Source organism: Oryzias latipes, chromosome 17, assembly GCF_053564925.1.
Source record: "Oryzias latipes strain Hd-rR chromosome 17, Olatipes_Hd-rR_3.1".
Taxonomy (NCBI): domain Eukaryota; kingdom Metazoa; phylum Chordata; class Actinopteri; order Beloniformes; family Adrianichthyidae; genus Oryzias; species Oryzias latipes.
The window spans coordinates 17,670,103-17,692,048 of NC_136253.1; the positions used below are offsets into that span (position 1 = coordinate 17,670,103).

The window sequence follows — 21,946 nt, forward strand, 5'->3', positions numbered from 1 at the left end:
TAAAAAAAATTGCAAGATATACAAAGTTCTGGTTTCTGGAAAGAAGTAGAATGTGACAAAAAAAAAAAAAAACAGCTGGGATTTAAACTAGACACAAGTCGGGGGCTCTTTGACAATGACTTTGGAAGAAGTGGGGGAAAGAGCTTCCTCAAGCACTTTACTCTGCCTCTTCATTCTTAAAATAAATAATACCTCTAATGAGACAAAAACACCCCTCCCATTTCTTTTCCCCCACAAGATGGCGGTGACAAAGTAAATGCTCTAATCCTCACAAGTAAAGGAGGGGGCTGAATGGGGAAAGGGGGGTGGAGGTGTTACTTGCTCATAGGCTGTAATTGATTGAGGCATTAATCTGGGGGCTCCAGACAGAGTCAGGCTAATATTTAAGGGCAATGAAGAGGTTGCTGTTCTGCCTGGGGCTGTTGTTCGCTCCAGGGATAATTGAAGAAGATTAGTAAAGATTTCCGAGCGTCTTGCAGGGATAACGCAGCTAAATTGTTTGTCTGCAAGTCTGTCGAGCACTAAGGGGAGTTTAAATCAACGCCTCAGTAGTGATAGGAGGACAAATACAGTGTATTGGCTGGTGAAGATGCGCTTTCAAAACAGTTTAAGCTCTTTTGAAGCTTTGCCTCAGTCATTGGAGGTCTAAAGTATCTGAAAGTGTCAAGACCCACAATGGGTCATAACGGTGAAAATATATACTGTATTTTTCACGCTACAGGGTGCACCAGATTATTAGGCACACCATCAAAAAGTGGTCTATTTTCAAAATGACGTTAAATAAGGCGCACTGAATTATAAGATGCATTATGCGAGACAAAAGTGTCAGAGACAAGTCAGGCAGTCAGACTTTATCTGACTTCACAGTTGTTTGTAACATTCTACACATGTGTGTATTTACACTACCTCTAAGTCTCAACCTTGTTTGCAACACGTAAAAAAACAGACTGATACTGCTAAAACAAACGTTACTGCGACTATGCTAACTCCTAATCTTGTTAGTAACATGTAAAAAAAAACAGTCTGAGACCGCTTAAAGTTCGTCATGTTAGTTTATTCAAGATTGCTGGAACTCTTAAGCTTGTTTGCAACTCGTAAAAAAGCAGACCGACATTTAGACAGAGCGCTGTTTACCTCTCACAATCACTTCATCATCAGTAAGCACAACCAGAAGTAATGCATTTAAAAGGGTCAGGGGCGCACGGTTTTTTGAAAAAAAGAATTGAGGCTTTTAAGTGTGCCTTAAGGTTACAGAAAATCTTCTTTCACTTTTGGCCTCTCCCATCAGGGGTCGCCACAGTGAAACAATCCTCCCTTGAGGATGAGTTGCATGGTCAACTTGGCAAACTTTTATGCTGGATGCCCTTTCTGACGCAACCCTCTCAATCCAACTGGGCTTGGGACTGACACAGAAGCAGAGAGGGGAACAGGGAGTGGCCTGGAATTGAAGCCAGGTTTCACAGACGGAAGGTGCTGCAAACCAGCATGAGCTAAACCGGCTCCCCTTATAGTACAGTATATTATTTATTATTTTAGTTGTGATGCAAGGCCTGACAACCTTGTTTTTACATCTCCAACTGGCTCTGGTGTTAAGATAATGTAATGAGCTGGTGAAAAAGGGCATTTCTGTCAGAGTCCAACATACCATGTACTGAACCTGACTCTGTCTGGTCATGGGGCTCACTTTGGTGTCAAGGACTAAACACAGAAGGGCAACTCTGTTGTTTAGTTAAGTTAATTCTGGTTTTCTGGTGTGATGCAGCAAATCCTTTAACTTTGCCCTATGTGATCACAGCTTCCAGCATCTCCTCTTTGCTTCACTTTGACATTCTGACCGAGGGGGTGGATGTGGTTGCACAAAGTAACACCTGTTGTGGAAAAACTGGCAAAATGTCATGGTCTGGCTTTTTTTCTTTAGGACTTCTATCCACTTGTGAAATCATTTCTGTCTTCAACAATATTGGAATTGTGTTCAGTTGCACCCAGTGATGATATACACACTTCTGTTGCTACAATAGCTTTTATACTGTAAGAAAACCAAATAAAGCATGGATTTCACAATTTCAGTGAGTGCCTAATGGTCAGCAGTGGTCACCAAACAGAATCATTTACTTGTGGAAAATGGAGGTTGGTGAAAATATGAACGTGAATGGTGTTATTACCACCGGATAAACATTTTCTGGGTCTGTCAGTCACTTTAACACTAGAAATAAATGTCAGATGAACTGCTTTTTTGTAGGTGGTCATTTTCTCTCTGATTTCAAGGGATCTGCTTTCTAAAGGAGACAGGGGCAGCAGATTGCATTCCATTTTGCTCTGTAGTCATGCAATATCACTATATCTAAATCTCTAACTACTGTCATTTTTCTGGCTTTTAGTGTAATAGCAAAGATCTTAACAAACATGCCAACCTCTCAAAAATTATACAGTTCAAGCACAGAATCAGACTTTACTTTTACTGATCAAGTGTCAATTTGTACAGATTACTGAAATCAGAGACCGTCTCCTGTGGTCATCTGTTCATATTCTTACTTAGCATAAAATACTTAAACCTATAAAAAACAAAAAATAAAACAAGAATCTTTTAATCAGAAACACCCCCCCCCCCCCCCCCCCCGGAAATGAATTGATTATTTCAAAGCAAATGTTAGACTGTACTGTCATTTGATATAAAATATTCTTGTCCAACTGAGTAAAGAAGCGATTATTACTAATTATAAATTATTATTATTAGTATAATTATTATTATAAATTATAAAAACTGGACTTACATACATGGAATGGATGACATATATAGCTGTCTCAGACCATGTATGTTCAAAAGTCACTATAAATTCATCGGAACGGTTTCAGAACGGAAATGTCCATCACAAAGAAACTCAGATTTGGCTGCTGCTCTACTTGGAAGGTGAAAAGTTTTCCTTTGTCAGAACCACAACAATTTATATTAAAAGCTTTTCAATAATAAAATGCATTTTTTACTACTTATTTAAGTTAACATCATTTGAGGAGGAGAGCATCTTCACTTTACCTCAATATGCCAGAATTTTGGCTGAAAAATGCAAGCCAAAATATAGATTCCCAAATAAACTTTTTTTAGTGCTAGAGCATCAAAAGAAGACTGAAATGGCCACACATCTTACCATGTCAGAGCAGAGTATCCCTTGTGCTACCCAAGGCACTTTGACATTGGAAGTTGGGTCATCTAGACCCACTAGACAGTGCACTGAACCTTTTTTCTTCAATGATTTGTGATCTTCACTGGTGTCCATGGATTACATGAAATCCTCTTCACCTTCATCCACCTTTGTCATGGTAGGGAGAACACGTCAATGTAAGGGTGGGGTCATCTAAGATAGCACAAGGGTTAAAGTTGTTTATCTTGATTTTGGTGTACATAGCTTTGATAAAGGGGTTTGATGCAATTAAAGTAATTTATAAAAGGAAGAAAACATATGAGCACAAAGAACAACAATTTCATAATTTACATGTTTCCTGTCTAAGAAAAAGGCAGAACTGATAAACAATGCTCGGACGGACACTGCCACCATGTGGTCAAATAGGAGAAGATACCAACAGACTAATCTCTAAAGCCATAATTAAATTCAGTATCGTTGATACAATTTATTTATAAAGACGCAGTTGAAAAAATTCATAACATTTACATTATGTATAGAAATGTATATAAATTTGGGAGAATAATTATAAGAGTTAACTACATCCTCTCCTTTTACTTCAAAAATGAGCCATCAGAATTGTACATAAAGCCAGATATCTTGATCATACAAACAATTTATTTTATCAATCTAGACTTTTAAAACTTTATGACACAACTTCTATACAGAGCTAGGAGGAAAATCAATACAATTCAATATCGAAAAACAGTTCTTAGAAAATGAAGGAGGCTACTAACTGAGGGGATAGGAATTTCAAGATCAAACTGAGAAGAACCTCAAAAAAAGTTATGTGTGTCTGTGTGTGGCACTGAACTTTGGAACGAGTTAAGTAATGAGCTCAAACATGTTCAAATATCCAAACATTTAAGAAAATGTATAAAGAAACTGATTTCATGATATAAAGATAAGGGGATTTAAGGATCAACAGCTGTTTGAATAATTCCAAATACATGTGTGAACTTGATTGTGGTGAAATAGGCAACGCTTATTTAATTACAACCAATGAGTATTACATTGTTTAATGTGCAAAAAGGATTGCTAAAATGTTTAAATTACAATCAATAAGCTGTAGATTTTCTTTACTTATTCTGCAATGCGTAGTAATAATTACTGGTTTATTGTGATAATGTGTTCTAACAGTTATAAATGATTATTACATATCTGTTACCGTTACTGTTTACTGAAATCATGAATGAATCTTTTCTGAATTTTTGACCTTTCCACCAACATTTTCATAACTGACTTTCTTGTTTGCCTCTTTAGAAAGAGTTTCTTTTCCTTTCACCATAGTTGAACAGATCTCTGCAGGCTGCAGGTCGTTGTTCTCGGCTCGACAACAGTGTGTTCTCGGCAGGGACTACAGAGGGTTTCTTAGCTTCTTCTGGAGGTGTTGAAGTCTTTCTGTCTGCAGATTGTAGCTGGACTGAGGAGGCTTCATTTTCCTTTACACATAATCCTGAATCGGCTTGTGTTGGTTGTTCTGCCACCACACTCTGCTTTGTCTTTTTAGGAACAACAGGAATCTGCTTCTTCTTCTTTTCATTGCGTTTCGCAGGTTCAACGGCTGTTACTGGTCTGTGTGACTTGGGTTTTATAAACACCACAGGAGGCCGCTGACTCTGTTTTTTCACCTCAACTTGTGCAAAGCTCTTTTGCCAAACAGTTGGCACAGGTTTCTGGACAGCTTCAGGACAGTCAGAGGTCCCTTTCTTTTTCACAACTGCAGAAGTCTCTAAAGGTTGGTTGCTTTTCATTCCAGGAATTATCGCTGTATTATGGTCCCGGTTTGGTTTTAATGTGACTATTTGAATCATGTAAATATCATCATTGTCTTCATTGAATTCCATTTCCCAGTCACCATGCTGAATTTTGTTTCTCCGACGAGGATGTGCTGAGGGTTTGGGAACATCAGGTGAGTTCTTTGTGGCCGTTCAGGTTGGTTGCAAACAGAAGCTGGCTTGCTGAAATGGTGGCAGATTTGGATTTGAAAGAGCAGGCCGGGGCATTTGAAACAGGTTTTGAATTCATCCTGAATTTTTTAAAGTGGTTCAAACGCTGAGATCGATGGACCTTTGTGTTGGTTTACTTTTTTCATGCCTCTTCTTCTCAGAAGTGTTGAAATGTTTTCTGAGTTGTTGCCACAAAGAGACAGAGTAATGTATTATATTCATAACGTTTGAGATCACCTTTACCTCGTACTGTGTACTGTACACCTAGGTACACTTCACAGCTCACATGTTTAATATAAAAATACTTTGAGACAGATGAGTCTGTTGTTGATAGTTAATTTCTCCTACCGTACTTTACAATGTTTATTCAGATTTTCAAGTTTTGATAGAATCCTCTCCAGGATGAATGTTGCACTTATGCATACCAATCTTGCTGCACTGCTGCCATCTACTGGTAAGAAATTAGTATTATTTCATCAAAATGAAAATCAAATTCAGAAAGTCTCGCCAATTCAGCATCAAAGCATCTTCAGTACATTAACAGCAACTACCCAATGACAACTCTTTGCCTACATTTTAGAGTTATGGCGAAAAAAGGAGAACAGAACGTTTTCTGGTCCGAGCTCGAAGTTCAAGCCTCTGGCTGCAGAGACCCGGATGGCCGACTGCATTAACAGCTTTTGGAGGGTTTTTGAAGAGGTGTCAGGTGTTGGCAGCTCCTTTTCCCCTCTGCCTGCTGTTCTTCATAACAATGAGTTGGTAAACTGTGCAAAAGCAGTAGACTGACTAATCATGAGAAGGTTTACTGTGGGTGTTGGAAATGAACATATTTAAACATATTTAGAGCTGCGATAATAAAAGAAAATATATCAACTGTTGTCTAGCAGCTGTGGGGGTTTGTTTTGTAAAACTTTGTTGTTTTTTTTAACAGCGACCAGGATCAGAATGTCCCATGCATGATGCAATCGTCTTTCTTCATTTTGTACAAATTTAAAAAAAAAAAGAGTGTGTTTATATGGGAGTTAGACAACACACCAACCATGGAAAAAGGAGTAGATAGTTGATTTTATTCTGGATTCAGTAACAGTTATGGACATGAATCAACCCTTGACAACTCAATGTAACATAAGAAGAGCTTGATAAATGACTTGAACAGAATGTCAGAGATTAGAAAATCCATAAATGAGAGCATAAATAATGAAATTGAAATATTTAAATCAGATATAGATTTATAAGTACTAATATTGTGTCGGCATGCGTCATGAAACACCCTCATTATTTCTGTACAAACACAAGAAACCAGTTGCAAGTATAAGTTCATATACAGAAGAATGATATGAGGCTACAGGTCAGAATGAGGAAAGGCCCAACATAGAAACAAAGTTCTCAGGAAGCACTTCATGGAGACCTCACACATACACAATGAATCTTCCAAACAGTGATATTTACAAGGTGTATGGCACATGTTCAGTCATACAACACACACACACACAGTTTCAGTTATTGATCACCATGTCTGGGAGGTTCTGATTAAATACATGGCACCTCCCATCTCTTCCTGAGCACAAAACAGAGCCACAGAGCTCTATGACATGACTGGTTGAAGGCTAAGGGCTGTGAGTATTTCAAATGAAGTAACACCACAATTTCAACACAGCTTTGATCATTTTTCTGTTAGTTGATTTCAAATTTAAACAGGTTTTCGTGTAATTTCTTATGTGGATGTTCTTCTTTTAGAGTTAAACTATAAAATGTGAAAAGTTTGTGTGGTTGTTGCCACACAGGTGGCAAATATATCGCAGCTTCAGATTTTAACGTTTGAAAATGTATGTTCTATTGACATGAATATAATCCCATTGAGCTGATAATTTCAATGAATTAATGTAATAAGGCCAGAATATAAAGCTTTCCGTGAAATACCCGCCGTTTATTACATAAAAGAAATTATTATTATTATTATTATTGTTGCAGATAAGAAATACTAAGAGCACAAATAAGGCAGTAGATAACCTTTTAGGATAATTTAAATAATGTAACCGGTTATTTTCTGCATATGCATGTTCACTTCTTTTGTGAATACTGGCAGCCCCGATCTTCACTCCTTGTTCTAGCTTGTGTTTGACTTTACAGTTGACATCATGGCTTCAAAGTTTGGCCACAGCTATTTCTTTTAATACCAAATATGAGGCCACTTGTTTCAATGTATAAACAAAAAGTTGCGAAGACTATCCTCTAATTCGCATCCCGAGTGAAGTGATACTTTTCTCCAGGCTAACAGAAAATGTGTTGCTACTAGAACAAAAAGAAAAAACAACCTAAACTCAATTATTGACAAAAAAAAATAGTATTTACCAGCAATGGCCTTTCCTCTAGATAAGGATATTTCACATTAAATATGGCTCACTGTTATTGTTACTGTCATTATCATTTGAACACAGAGGTAATAATATGCTGTACAAAATCCCCTCACACCCCACAATCACTCTTTACAAAAGAAGAAAATAAATACTTTCATTAACAATACATCATCATAGATTCGTGTGCAGATTTTCCTTAACTTCTACTTGTGATTTGTTGCTTGTGAGAAAGAAACAAAGATCCCTGTGAGGTGGCATCACAACTAGTGCTGTTATTTTAGGAAATGGCAGGTGAAGTGCTTCAACAGAAAGGATCTTGTCCCTAAGGTCATTACTTCTCACCGCTGATCAGTGGATCACAGTGTGACACCTGGTGGAAGTGGAATGTCTTCTCATGGCACTTTACTTTATAGACAAGCTCAAAAACAGTGTTACAGTAAGAGGCAGGAGGCACCAGTGTACTGCGCTGCCCTTCTTCAGATCTGTCCACGTATACGTTTTTCAAAAATCAAAAACTTGTGAAGTATTTGACATTGTTATTCATACTTTAAAGTACAAATATATCTTCTTCTTCCTTCAGAGAGGAAACGTTTTTCTTCTATATATCCTTTTTATTCTATTTATCTTGGTATCACTTGATTAACTAGAGCCTATTGGCAGTAGAACATTTTGGTCTATAAAGCAATTATTTGTTGTTGTTTTTGTCTAACTCAAGGTCAGAACAAACACTTGTGTAAAACATGCACTCTGAAAGATTTGAGCATGATTATCTTCTGCATTGCTTCCTTAAGCACTGCTGTTCTGTCACTCTTCCTGTTCATCCCTTCATCTTTAAACTCTAATGAAACTTGCACCCAGAGGTCATTTTTGCATTTATTTACTTTTTTTGATATGTAAGAAAAGGGTGTAGATATGAAACTAAGGTGCTTTGACATACCTGGACTTAGAGGAAGAAAACCGCGGTATACAAAATGTGTCCTTTAGCTCTGCAGCTGCTGTACTTTAAAGAATTTTCTAAAGTACCTTCATTTTGAAAAAACTTTAAATCTGTCTCCATAAAATAAGAAAAAGGGATACCAGCCCATAAGAATTGAAGAAGAGTGAAAGAAAAGTGGTGGAACCATGTCATTGTTTTGGCTGCTAATTTGTATCTTTTCTTTAAAGTATTTTCGTCTTTTCGGCTGTTTCTGCCCCCAGTTATTTAGAAAAGTTGTCCTATCTGAGTCTGGTTCACCTTAAAGTTTCTTGTTGTTCCTCCGTCCACAAGACCACCTACTTACATCCTCCGTGAGGGACGATAATGCACAAAAATGTCTTTTTTGTTGGACACTTCTCTAAGCTTTCATTAAAATATATTTAGGAAAATTTAAATTGATTGAAATAATCTTGTCTGGGCTGGATTGTAAAATTAAAATATTTGGAAAAAGGGTATTTTAACAGTGATTATATACTTTTTGTTTGGTTTGGTGGTTTTCCTGAATTCTTTGTGCAACATCTTAAAGCACTCTGCGATGGGAATTTGTTGTTTCCAGTTTCTATCTGATTGAAAAGGATCAAAACTGAAGGGAATTAAGAGGACAACTGTCACACTGTTTCACGTAGCAATAATCCAGAATATCAAATAACACAGGACCTATTATTTGTCAGCATGACGTGTCATAATCCTGTGTACTTTCTGTCTCCGGGCAGGTGACGCATGTTAAGCTCTGCCTTTGAGTAAGACAACACACTTAAGTCTCTTCTTTTCTGATTTTATGTTTTTTGGGGGGATTTTGGCATTTACCATTTATTTTTGTAGCACTGCACAGATGTCAGCAGAAATAAAACTGAGATTTGAATTAATATTTATTTTAGAATGTGGATTTGGTCTGTGCAAACCCACTAGGCCTGCAAGATCAGCAAGTTGCAGGTTCAAACCACAGTGGAGTAGCCTCAGGAAGAAAATCTGTCACTAAATCTCTGCATGGTCACTATAAATTACGTTGTTGAAGAAACTCCCCTTTGTGGGGAGTAGCTTAAAATAAAAAAAGACAAACTGCTGTGAAAAAATCCTGTTTGTCTCCTTTTCTTGTAATTAGCTTCTAAAAAGCAAGGTTTTGTTTCTCTCTTTTTATCAAGTGGTCTTCCTGAAGTTTAAGAGACACTAATTTATGCAGATTAAGTCAACACTTCAAATTTTCACAATGTTTCAAATAATAATTTCTGCTTGAACCATCACTTGTTTCTCCCCAGTATAGATTTTTATGCTTGAAGAACTCAGTACAGTTCAGTATAACTTTACTGAATGCTGTAAAATAAAATGCTCTAGAAAATTCAGGTAACACGACTGGACTGAAAATGATTAAAAAAAACAAAGACAAATAAAAAGAAATTACCAATGGATAACAATATAGTGTTGAAATAGAAACCTTCATGGAGGGAAATCCTCCCTTGGATTACAATAGTTTTAGGACTCATTCTTTTATTTGGCTGTAAATGTAAACTGACGAGATTTTAATAAATAATAAAGCTGTAATTAAAAAAAAAAGTAAAAATTTACCTACAGGTGTTTACATATTTTTTGGGAATTCATGTTTTTTAGCGTGGGGAGAATATAAAGACCTGTGGAATTCCTGCTAGTAAATATTGTGCACTTCTCTGCTAATCAGCTGAAAAGCGACAAAGGAAGAGGTTGAAATAATAAGCTGGCTCCCCTATTCTGCACCGTAGTGTGGACAACTGTACATTTGTGTGTGTTGTTTTGTGTGGGGGACATGTGAGTCCAAATGCTTGTCCCTGTCGGTGTCCTCATAACCTTGTTTGTGCCTCAGGGATATAGATCTCAATGCTATCGGCGCTCTCTGTGGCAGAGTTCTGCCGGACAGAGGCCGCCCTTTTGGCCGCCATCAGCCGCTTCCTGGCTTCTTGCCTTTGCTTCTCGGAACTCTCCAGTGAGCGGTCCCTGACCAGAGGGGGATGTTGGTGTGGGCCCTTGTGGGGCTTTCTTGGCACTGGAGGTGGAAGGCGCCGTTCCTGGTGAAAAAGAATGGGGGGAGGTTGGAGTAAGGAGCGAGGGAGGAGGGGGCTTTGGGGAAAATATCCAGTATATCTATGCAGACATGTTTTTTTTTACCCCCAGACATAAGTGTGATTCATAAAATCACACATTCTTTGGGCAGCACCCAACAAAAACTGGCACCTTAAGAACTTCAACAAGTCAGTAGATTTGAACAATATTTCTTATTTACCTGCTTCTCTTTTGAAGTTGCCATTTTATGTCATTTACATTTTTTATTTTATTTTAATTGTTGCCATATTTCTTATGGAATTCTGTTAATCACTTTCATTAGTATAACATTTAGTCCAGAAACTGTCTTTGAAATTATTTAAAAGAAAAAAAAAACTTTAGGGATTTTTTGTTGAAACTATAAACAATTGGGATTTGCATTTATTTGTGACATAAATTGAAAAAAATGTATAATCTAACAAGATCTTGGAGAGTTCTTTCATTGAAGCTTCTTTTATTCTGACAGTTTGAACTCATCCCCTCCCTTCTTTGATAACAAACTGCACCTTTTAGTTAAACGGGTGTAACTACTCTGGGAAGCACTGTGGCCTCATATTAAAATGTTACTGGTACTTTTTCTTCCTGACAACACTGGTGTCAGAAGTGTGATCCGATAAGTGAATTTTTGATAGGAAGACTTGAAGAAGGTGGTAGGACTTAATTTATTTCTACTTATAGAAGAACACCACACCTACCTAATTATTCCATCCAGCAATCAGTGTGAGAAATCCAAATCCCCAAAATAGACAGTTTTAAAGCTAAAACCTTAGCGTTACTTGTGAAAATAAATGTTATTACAAAAATATATTTTTTTGTTAGATTGTTGTTAGACATCCATGTCTATGTTGTATAATACAATGTTTCATCAGTGTCTGCAGTCAAAGGCTGGACTTGTCTGCGAGAACACTTCATGCACTCACATCACGAGCCCTTCAAGTGTTTGATTTAGAAGGGTTGATTGATGGGCCATTTTATTCATTTCTAATTTCAAATTTTGTTCACTATTTTATAATCAAGACTACTATTTTAACATTTTTGTTTTATTTTTCACAAATCCAGATTGAATTAAAAAACCACAATAAAGAATAAATGGTGCAGCCGAGAAAGTAAGTTATGCCCAGCGCAACACTTGATCACAAGACTTTAGAACTCACTTTAGGTGACGTTCAAAGATTACGTGATGCCAAGCAAGCAAAGCTGCAATGTCTTTTTAGGCAAGTCCGAAGGCAAAATAAAACTCATTGAGCTCAGGTAATGCCATTTACAGGTAACTGACTCAGAAAAGGTCTCCTGTGTGCAAAAGACCACTTAGTCTCTTGTGTGCATGAGTTTGTTTCTTGTGCGCACCTGATACTTTCTCCTACTTAAAAGTACTAATTTTGTAATACTTTTACGGTTCTGTATCCAGGTGATTCCAACAGTTGCTTAAAAGAAGAATTGCATCCTAGCACTGCAGTAAAGTTGATTTAGAACATATTTTTATATGTACATAAAATGTTCAAAATATTCAGCATTATTATTGATATATTTATAATATTGTGCTTTTTTTTTACAACACCTTTATTTGTGTTTTAACTTTAAGTTTGAATTGTTTTATTTTTTCAGTAGTGTTGTTAAGGTGAACTGTTTTAACACAGAAAATACACAACTGATTAAAGAAATTACCCATATACTTATTCCTTCCTCTATCTATCTATCTGTATTTGTAAAATGCATAAAGTCTAAAGGCGTCCATGATGAAATGGCAGCAAGCACTGGAGTGGGGGAAGAAGCAGGAGGAAGCACGGACAGGTTGATGGAAAGACAGACAGATGGATCCATGGGGGCCCAGACGGGTCAAGGCCCAGCGGTGCTGTTGGCATTGCTGTTATGCTGATGGATGTGTGGCAGATTGCAAGCGCCTTCACTGTCAACACAAAACAACAGAAACAATAGAAAGAAAAAGGACAACAATAAGAGCAAAACAGGAAGCCAACTACGTCAATACTCAAATGATGCAAAGTCTGAACAGACAGTGCTGAGAGAGAAGAATGAAACAGGCAGAACAACATTTCCAGATGTAAATACAGAAGAAGGGAGAAAAGAGAATTACCAAACTGACTTTGACTGTACACTGAAATACACCTTTATTTTATTTCAACAAAAAGAAACCTCCCCTAATGATATTTTACAGTTTACGAAAATGAAAAGTTTTCTAAAGTTGCGTTCAGATTCTTTTATATCCACCTTTCAAACAGCAGCTGTGATTCATGTCCACTATCAATGACTTACATTTGGAAGGATTCTCTCCAAAAAACCTACAACTACTGTCAGTAACTCAAGAATGTGATTTGAGCTAAATCGACAGGTTTTCTCTTTGAAATTCTTCTTCTTCTTAAAGTATTTTGCCGTAGGCGTGGTCAGCATATGAATGTCACCACACACTTTTGACAGTGTGAGGACCCAAACCCCTTTTGTTAAAGGCTTTTTTGCCAAGAGTGTTCAAAGCAGTAATCAAAGCAAAAGGTGCTAATTCCACATGTGTTAATTCATAGTTTTGATGCCTTCAGTGTGAATCTACAATTTTCATTGTCCTGAAAATAAAGAAAACTCTTTGAATGAGAAGGTGTGTCCAAACTTTTGGTCTTTACTATATATATGTAAAAAACAAAAACAACTATTAATACAGTTAATAGTTGACCGACTGACAGACCTGTCTACGACCACTTTGTCTCACTTACGCACCTTACAGTTCGAAAATAGAGCATTCTTTGACGGTTTCTTACAGTGCCCAAAAAACAGCAATATACTGTGTCTTGCGAAAGTACTCGTCCACCTTGAACTTTTCAACCTTTTGCCACATTTCAGGCTTCAAACAAAAAGATATATAACTAATATTTTGTGAAGAATTAACAAGTTGGACACAATCAGGAAGTGGATTGACATTTAATGGATATTTCAAACTTGTTAAACAAATAAAAACAGAAAAATTGGGTGTACAAAATTGTTCAACCTGTTTACTTTCGGTGCAGCAAACTCTCTCTAGATGTTCAGTGAGGATCTCTGAATGATCCATTGTTGACCTAAATGACTAATGATGACAAATAGAACCCACCTGTATGTAATCAAGTCTCCATATAAATGTACCTTTTCTGTGATAGTTTCAGAGGTCCGTTTGAAGCGCAGAGGGAATCATGAACAGCAAGGAATACACCAAGCATGTCCGAGATATTCTTGTGGAGAAGTTTATAGCTGGATTTGGATACAAAAAGATTTTCCAAGCTTTAAACATACCAAGGAGCACTGTGCAAGCAATAATATTGAAATGGAAGGAGTATCGGACCAATGCAAGGCGTCCATCTATACTTATACACATATACAAACAAGGAGAAGACTATTCAGAGAAGCAGCCAAGAGGCCCATGATCTCTCTGGATGAACTGCAGATATCTACAGGTGAGGTGAGAGAGTCTGTCCTTTGTACAAAAATCAGTAATACTGCACAAATCTGGCCTTTATGGAAGAATGGCAAGAAGAAAGCCATTTCTTAAAGATATCCATAAAAAGGGTTGTTTACTGTTTGCCACAAGCCACCTGGGAGACAGACCAAACATGTGGAAGAAGGTGCTCTGGTCAGATGAAACCAAAATGGAACTTTTTGGCAGCAATGCAAAATGTTACATTTGGTGAAAAAGCAACACAGCTCATCATCCTGAACACACCATCCCTACTGTCAAACATGGTGGTGGCAGCATCATGGTTTGGGCCTGCTTTTCTTCAGCAGGGACAGGGAGGGTGGTTGGAATTGATGGGAAGATGGATGGAGCCAAATATAGGACCATACTGGAAGAAAACCTGATGGAGTCTGGAAAAGACCCGAGACTGGGACGGAGATTTGTCTTCCAACAAGACAATGATCCAAAAAAAAAGCAAAATCTACAATGGAATGGTTCACAAATAAACATATCCAGGTGTTAGAATGGCCAAGTCAAAGTCTAGACCTGAGTCCAATCGAGAATCTGTGGAAAGAACTGAAAGAACTTTTGCAAGGAATGGGCAAACAGTTGAGTTTCTCGATGTGCAAAACTGATAGAGACATACCCCAAGCGACTTACAGCTGTAATCACAGCAAAAGGTGGCGCCCCAAAGTATTAACTTAAGGGGGCTGAATCATTTTGCATGCACAATATTTCAGTTTTTTTATTTGTTAAACAAGTTTGAACTATCCAATAAATTTCATTCCACTTCATTATTGTGTCCCACAAATTGTTGAGTGTTCATAAAAAATGACAGATTTATGTCTTTATGTTTAAAGCCTGAAATGTGGCAAAAGGTTGATGTATGCATTTAGTTTTGTTGAACATTTTTTATTCTATGTCTCTACCATTTGGATGAGCAGTTGGTTAAAGGATTAAGGACATTTTCTTCTAGATGAGCCACACTAAGGCATTCTGGCCAGGAAAGGTAGCATTACTCTCCATTAACCTAAGTCTTTCTCTCTCCTTCATGTTCTGTGTGATACCACATACCACAAGTCCTACCAGTAGCCTTCTTCCTCAACCTAAAACCATCTTATTCCAGCTACTGTGACCCTACAGCTTCTTCATATAAAGGAATTAACTATATATCTTTTAGTAGTTATTAGCTAGGGCTAATTACTATTTACCACACTGGTAAAAACACTCAAAAAATATATTATTTCACTTTAAATCACATTCTAGTTTTAATACATTTAGAATGATCTTTTGTTTTTAGTGCAAAAACTGGAAAATGAGATTCAGTTCCTCTGGGATTATTATTATTATTTTTTAGAAATAATTCTGTTTCTTTTATTCAGTTTTCAAATAAACATTAACTGGTGCATTTTGTTTTTTTAGGATCTAAAAGTTTTACCTATAGCGTAAACATTTATGAGTATAGTTAGTTAAATATTTCTCCCTTGATGTGTAGTGTTTAAAACTTTATCAGCATTATCCTCTTCTGTAGAGCTTGTTTGTTTGTGTTGTTTAGTGAATATCACTTTTAATTTTGCTTACATATTTAAAACGTTTTTTTTTTATATTTCAAGTGCATCTTAATCTGTGTTTGTCCTTCATGCTGACTGCTTGGTCCTTTATGGCCTGTAAAAACGCTGACAGTTTGTACCTTTCTTTCAGGAGGATCTAGAGGTCTCCAGTTGTTGGCCCTGAGTTGATGAAGCTCATCAAACTTCAAGCTGATATTCTCAATTGACAACTGAAGCATATCCCAGAAACCAGCCAGGTCAGAGGCCACGGGACGAGGATGGATGTTGGGGTTCTGTTAAAAAAGCAACAATGGAGCAGAAAAGGAAGAGTAGCCATGGGATGAAGGTTCTTCGCAGTATCTGCAAATATGTTATCTAAAAATTGGCATAAACCATTGAAACTTTAAATCAGCATCAAACTTGTTAATTTGAAAGTTTTATAAAAGTGTTAATGGGTTTTTAATATTCAGATGTATTCTGATGAAAAACACGGACCTGGCATTTTGTGAACACTTGATGTTCTACCAGAGGAAAAGAACCTAGTTAATCCAAATTTTTCCATAAAAATTGAGTGATTGGCCTGCTGAAGCCAACCCAGCTACTGATGGGTGACCCTGAACAGGTGACCCTGAACAGTCGGTTGCAGGGCTGCACCATCACACAAACTCATGTCTAGGGGAAATTTAAAGTAACCAATCAACCTATGAAACTTTTTTGGACTGAGGGAGGAAACTGGAGTGCCTGGAGAAAACCATGCATGCACAGGAAGAACCTGCAAACTCCACACAGAAAGATCCCATCTGAGATTTTAACCAGGGCTGTGAGGGGAGAGCTCTAACCACTGCACCTCCATGCAGCCCAGCAACTAAATTGTCATTGTAATTAGAAATTTTATTAAAAAAACCCAAAACACCTGAAATAAAAATCAAGAAATTAACAAATCAAAATATTTTAGCAAAATTGATACTTATCAAAGAAACTACTGTTTTTTTTGTTTTGTTTTAGAGCAAATTATGTTCTTCTTTTATAAAATAATTATTGCAAAAACTTGACTTTAAATTTGGTGTTAGAATTTCTAGACAATAAACCATCAACTAACAGGTTTTTAACATCACAACAAGTTAATGCTAACCACAATGCTTATTTCTCTGTGTTTGACACGCAATGCCAAATTAAATTTCTTATTCCCCTTCATTTTTTCTGAAAAGGTTTTTATCACTAGAATATTCTGGCAGACTAATTTTAAGTTTCTATAGAATGGCAACACGTTTCAATGGTTTGCTTCTACAACAAGAGTACCTAACTCAATGCACTTAAAACAGCTGCTCAAATGGAAGAGTAATTTAACAAAACAATATTTGACCAGACAGAAAATAAACCAATCCAAACTAAAAAGATTCCCCATTATTGCTAAAATATTATTAAACAATTCCACCTCCTCTCCATCCTTGTTGTTTCGCAACAAGACATTTCCTGACCTTTTTGTAGCTCTTGCTTCTTTAGACGTAGTGCATAAATTGCTATTTTCAACAGTTTGCAGTATCTGCATACCTTTAATGTCTTTATAACAGTGAAAGTTGAGTCACTTATTATCAGATGGACCAAGATTTGCGCGGTTCACATAAACCATAGGACAGCTGAGTTAAATAGAAAGTGAACTATTCGATCAAACAGAAAGAACCCCTCCAAAAATCTTGAATCGTTTTCGTTTGCCACAAATATGTGATTATTCCTAAATCACATGTTTACTGTAAGAAAAATAAAAACAAAAAATGACCAGTAATAAAGGATCAATCAAAAGGCACAAATGCCAGTTTTTATTGTGTCTGGATGATGCTACAATGCTGTTTATCACCGGATGGCTCCTGTTCAGCACTGGAAAGCTCCTAATCAGTACTGGACAGTTCCTATTAAGCACTGTACGGCTCCTCTGCTACGGTAACCTCAAGTAACGATCAGTGAGGAGTAGACAGAATAAGAGAGGAGGGACTACAAGACTGATAAACTATCTTAGTTCATGCCAGCCTTCACCTGAGGCTAGTTTGGTAAAGTTAACATGATGCTAACATTATGCTAAGTTAGATTTTGGCATTACAAGCTTTTTTTAAACTTTTTTTTGCCATAAAGTTTTTAATACAGAAAGTGATGTACGCATTATGCTCACTAACTGGTCAAATTCTTTTGTCATTGATCTGCATTTTCCATCATTGTCCTTCAGAACAGATTTTGTATTAAGATTAGTCCCTGACCCTTTAGCTGCTCTTGAGTTGTGTAATCTATGAATGACCACAGACAGTATGTCTTTAGCAGTACCCACTCACCAGGTTCTCCTCGCAGAGCTCCCTGAACTGCTGGAACTTCTGTGACATTAAATGTTGAGCACTTTCCATAGCACTCCTCATCTTTCCTAGAACTGAGGGCAGAAACAGTTAAATGACAGAGAAGTCAGCCATCTGCTCCAAAAAAGCACATCAACCATTGTTTATTTCAGTGCAGTCCATGTATGTGTTTGCACACATGATTTGTTACAAATCATTTTCAATGACCTAAACAAAAACAAAACAAAACAGCTTCTTTATGAGTGTTTTGATCTTTGCAGAAATCTCACATTTGTGTTTTTTTTTAATTATTATCCACGTCCTGTGGAAATCTTGGCTAAAAGAATTGATGTCTGTAAAGACTTACCCTCATCAGGCAGGTCATTCTCCTGCTGGTCCAGCTCCATCTGTTGACACCAGCCCTCCATGCGGTCAGTCTCAGCCTGCAGAAGCTTCAGGAACCAGCGGCCATCTCTCTGACATATTGATCGGGAAGCCACCTGCCAATGTAGAGTTACACCAATTCCATTTTGCAAAAGTAAATGTCCATAAAATAGGCCCAGCAGAACATGTTTACCAACTAGTTCCATGTGTTCATGACTATTTATGCTAGACAAATGCTGTCATAAACAAAAACCAAAAGGGGAAGAAAGAATCTGCGTTTACATTGAAACTATGCAAAATGAGCTGTAAAAAAATGAATCTTTTTGTCCCTTTTTAACCCAGGAAAGTGTAGAATGTATTTCTCTTTACACAATTTATCAATCTTTGTTGGCTTTTATGGCCTATGAATATTCCAAAACATCATCATGACACAGATTCCATTTCCTATTTTGGATCTGAAAAGAATCAGAAATTTAATGGATGTTATTTATGGATGGTCCCAGACATTAACAGAAAATGTTATATAAATGTATGAGCGAACTCCTCTGCATCCAGCACCTCTCCAGCATCTTTGCACATATTCTTCCTTTTGATCATTCATTTATTAAATTTGCCCATAGTGCACATTGTAATTTTGAAGGTTAGATGAAAACAGAGCATACGGGACGGTCAAAAGACCAACTGATTACTCTGCGCTGGACGCTTTAAAACATCTACACCCAATCACACCATACAAACAAATGACCAACCACTGAATCGATTAATAAACAAATGTTGTAGATTCAATACTTAAGATAACACTTTTCTTCAATCAATTAGTACTAAGCGAGGTTAAGCAACAAGTTAATCAAATAGTCAAAAATTATGAGAATATATCTCCTAAATATAGAACAGTTATTTAAAGAAAATATAGGATAACCTCATACTGTCGTCAAAATTATTATTTTTTTCTAATAAATGTATAATGTCCATTTAAGCTTTTGTCAATTATTTATTCTAAACATGTCTTTTTAACCTTTGAATTTCTACAATATCTATTTTAAATAATGTTTAAACTTTTTTATCAGTTCAACATTTGTTACATGAAAACTTATTCCATATTTTTCTTAAAACAAAAGTCCTTAAAATAGTTTTGAGACCTTTATAAATCATTTATATAAACGATAAATTGTTGGATTAACCTTTGATCCCCAATACTAAGAAAAAAAAAGTCTATGACAGAGTCCAGAGAGAGGAGCTGTGGTTTGCATAACGAAGTCTTGAGTGGCAGAGAAGAACATTGGAGAAGTGAGGGGCTGTAGTGGTGAGATGTGCTGAAGGTGTAACAGAGGACTGCACCAAGGATCAGCTTTGAGCTCCTTCATGTTTTCTGTGGTGATGAACAGACTGACAGATGAGGTCAGACAGGAATCTCTGTGGACCAGGATGTTTGCAGATGACATTGTGATGTATACCGAGAGCAGAAAGCAGGCAGAGGAACATCTAGAGAGGTGAAATCCTGCCCTGGAAAGATGAGGAATGGAAGTTAAAAAAGTAATCAGCTTTGAGCTCCTTCATGTTTCCGGTGGCGATGGACAGACAGGCTGACAGATAAGGTTGGACAAAAATCTCATGAGATTTTTAGATGACTTTGTGGTGTGCTGTTGGAGCAGGTGGAGGAACATCTAAAACAGTGAAGGTGTGCACTGGATAGGAGAGGAATGAAAATTGACTGAAGTAAGACGGAAAACTCATGTGTAAATAAGAGGGATTTTAGTGGAGCAGTGAGGTTACAGGAGGCAGAAGTGAAGACGGTGGATGACTTGAAGTGCTTAGTGTCAACAGGCCTGAGCAACAGAAAGTTATGGAAAATGAGGAAAAGATGAGTGTGCAAGCAGGTTGGAACGTGAAGAAGAAAGTTTCTGGTGTGATGTTTGACAACAGAAGCTATGTCCAAATTCTTCATTACTCAATACATAGTGCACTATTTAGTGCATTAACCATTTTGTAGTGCTGTCCGAATCTACAATTTCAAGTGCCCTAGAAATATAGACCACAATGCATTAGGTTAGAACAATTCTTGTAAAGAAAATATAGATTATATTTTCAATTCGTAAAAATCTGTGACATGATATTTGCAGTTTTAAAAAAAAAGAATTTAGGAGCATGGTTGCTTTTAAAATCCAGTCTACTAGACAGTCCCACTATATCGTTTTTTGGTGGTCAGGGATAAGGGTGAGAATTCAGACACAGACAAGACAAGACAAAGCAAGACAAGAGGCAGAGCTGGAGGTAGCCTAACTGAAGATGTTGAGGCTCTTTTTTTGGAGTTAAAAGATGTCAAAAGTAAAAAGTTTAAAGAGGTTAAAAGTTAAAGAGGAATAAAAAGAGGAATAAATCCATCAGAGGGACAGCTCATGTTAACTGATATTGAGATTAATCAAGGGAACACAGGTTGTGCCATATTCACAGGTGAAAAGGATGCTGGGATTTGAGCGACTAAAAAGAGGGCAAGACAAATACCTAAATAGAATTTAATACAAAAAAACATGTTTTCAAAGTGCGTCTATGATTCAACAAAAAAGGGGCCCTGAAACCATGACCCTCTGCATCCACCTTTCTCCTTAATCCCACCACAAAGGATATTTCTATTCCTGCATACAACATAAAATAGTATTCTTCCATTCTGAATCAAAAACGAGTGATACCAATGTGACCACTTTGAATGCCGAATGTCCAACAAGTAACAGGTGTGGCTTAGAAACACCACTGTAAAAGCAACAATGACATAAAAGAAGGCTGGGGATTTTTCTGCATTTGCTGCATTTTTCTGTTAAAGTATAGCTTGCTTTTCACTGGAGCATCATCTGTGATGTACCAAACTTTGAAGGAGCATTTTCACTACTGTATTGTACATCAGAGGCAGACAGCATTAACAAGAGACGCTGTTCTGGAGCGGAAATGAGGTCCCCATAACCGCTGTCTCCTGATGTCAATCATGTCAATAATAAAGGAACCAAATTCTTAATCCTCAGTCTCTTCCTTATTGTTTAGCACATGTTATGTTTGTTCACCTTTCATCACCACAGCTCCTCAGCTTTCACAGATTCCCACAGCTGGTGTGGCAGATATTTTTTACTTCAGATGCCCTTCCTGTATTTTATCCGGGCTGGGGACCGGCACAGGAAGATCCAGACTAGGGTCCCCTGGTGGCTAAAGGAACCCACACTGGATAAGTACATCGCATTTCTTGGAAATCGAACCCTGACCTCACTTAACCAATGAGCTATCCAGCCGTTTTGATATTTTAGGCACATGTTTTTTATTTTATTTTTTTAAGGAAAATTGTTGTTAAACAGTTCACACACTCACTTTCTGATCCAAAAATGAACAAGAAACTGGTCAGAAATTGTTCTGCTTAAAAACAACAATGTTTTCCTAGAAGAAGCTTTGAAAATTCAGTCAAAATTCTGTCTTTGGCAATTGTGGTTCATCCATTTATTATTAGGCATTGAGGGGGCAAGTCATCTTAGAGTACTTAAAATACAAAACCAGATTAAAAACAAATGGTTTAAAAAATTATAAAAAAATAAATACATTCTAGAAGGTGTTATTTTAACTTATCAAAAGACAGATATCAAAATTGAAAAAATTGTGTATTCGTCCAGCTGTACATGGAATTCAGGCAAGTTAGACACGCGTGCTCAAATGCTGTCTATGCAACTTTTTGTTTTTCCTTTCACGTATAGTGACT

At 37.0% G+C, this 21,946-nt stretch overlaps 1 protein-coding gene across 5 annotated transcripts in view; it reads right to left on the bottom strand.

Annotated features, from left to right (window-relative positions):
• Positions 1-6,170: 6,170 nt before the first annotated feature.
• The window catches only part of LOC101160590 (disks large-associated protein 1), a 91,052-nt gene continuing 75,276 nt past the window's right edge, over positions 6,171-21,946 (bottom strand). For 4 of the 5 annotated variants that reach the window (XM_011486380.3, XM_011486379.3, XM_078935419.1 and 1 more), the window contains exons 12-15: positions 18,197-18,329; positions 17,833-17,924; positions 15,652-15,804; positions 6,171-10,494 (exon numbers count right to left, since the gene is read on the bottom strand). In XM_011486380.3, the coding sequence (XP_011484682.2) occupies positions 10,270-10,494; positions 15,652-15,804; positions 17,833-17,924; positions 18,197-18,329 (603 nt within the window). In that variant the 3' untranslated portion in view covers positions 6,171-10,269. Of the gene's footprint in view, positions 10,495-11,989; positions 12,435-15,651; positions 15,805-17,832; positions 17,925-18,196; positions 18,330-21,946 lie in introns of those variants that run through there. The other variant, XM_020710847.3, reaches the window with a different exon arrangement.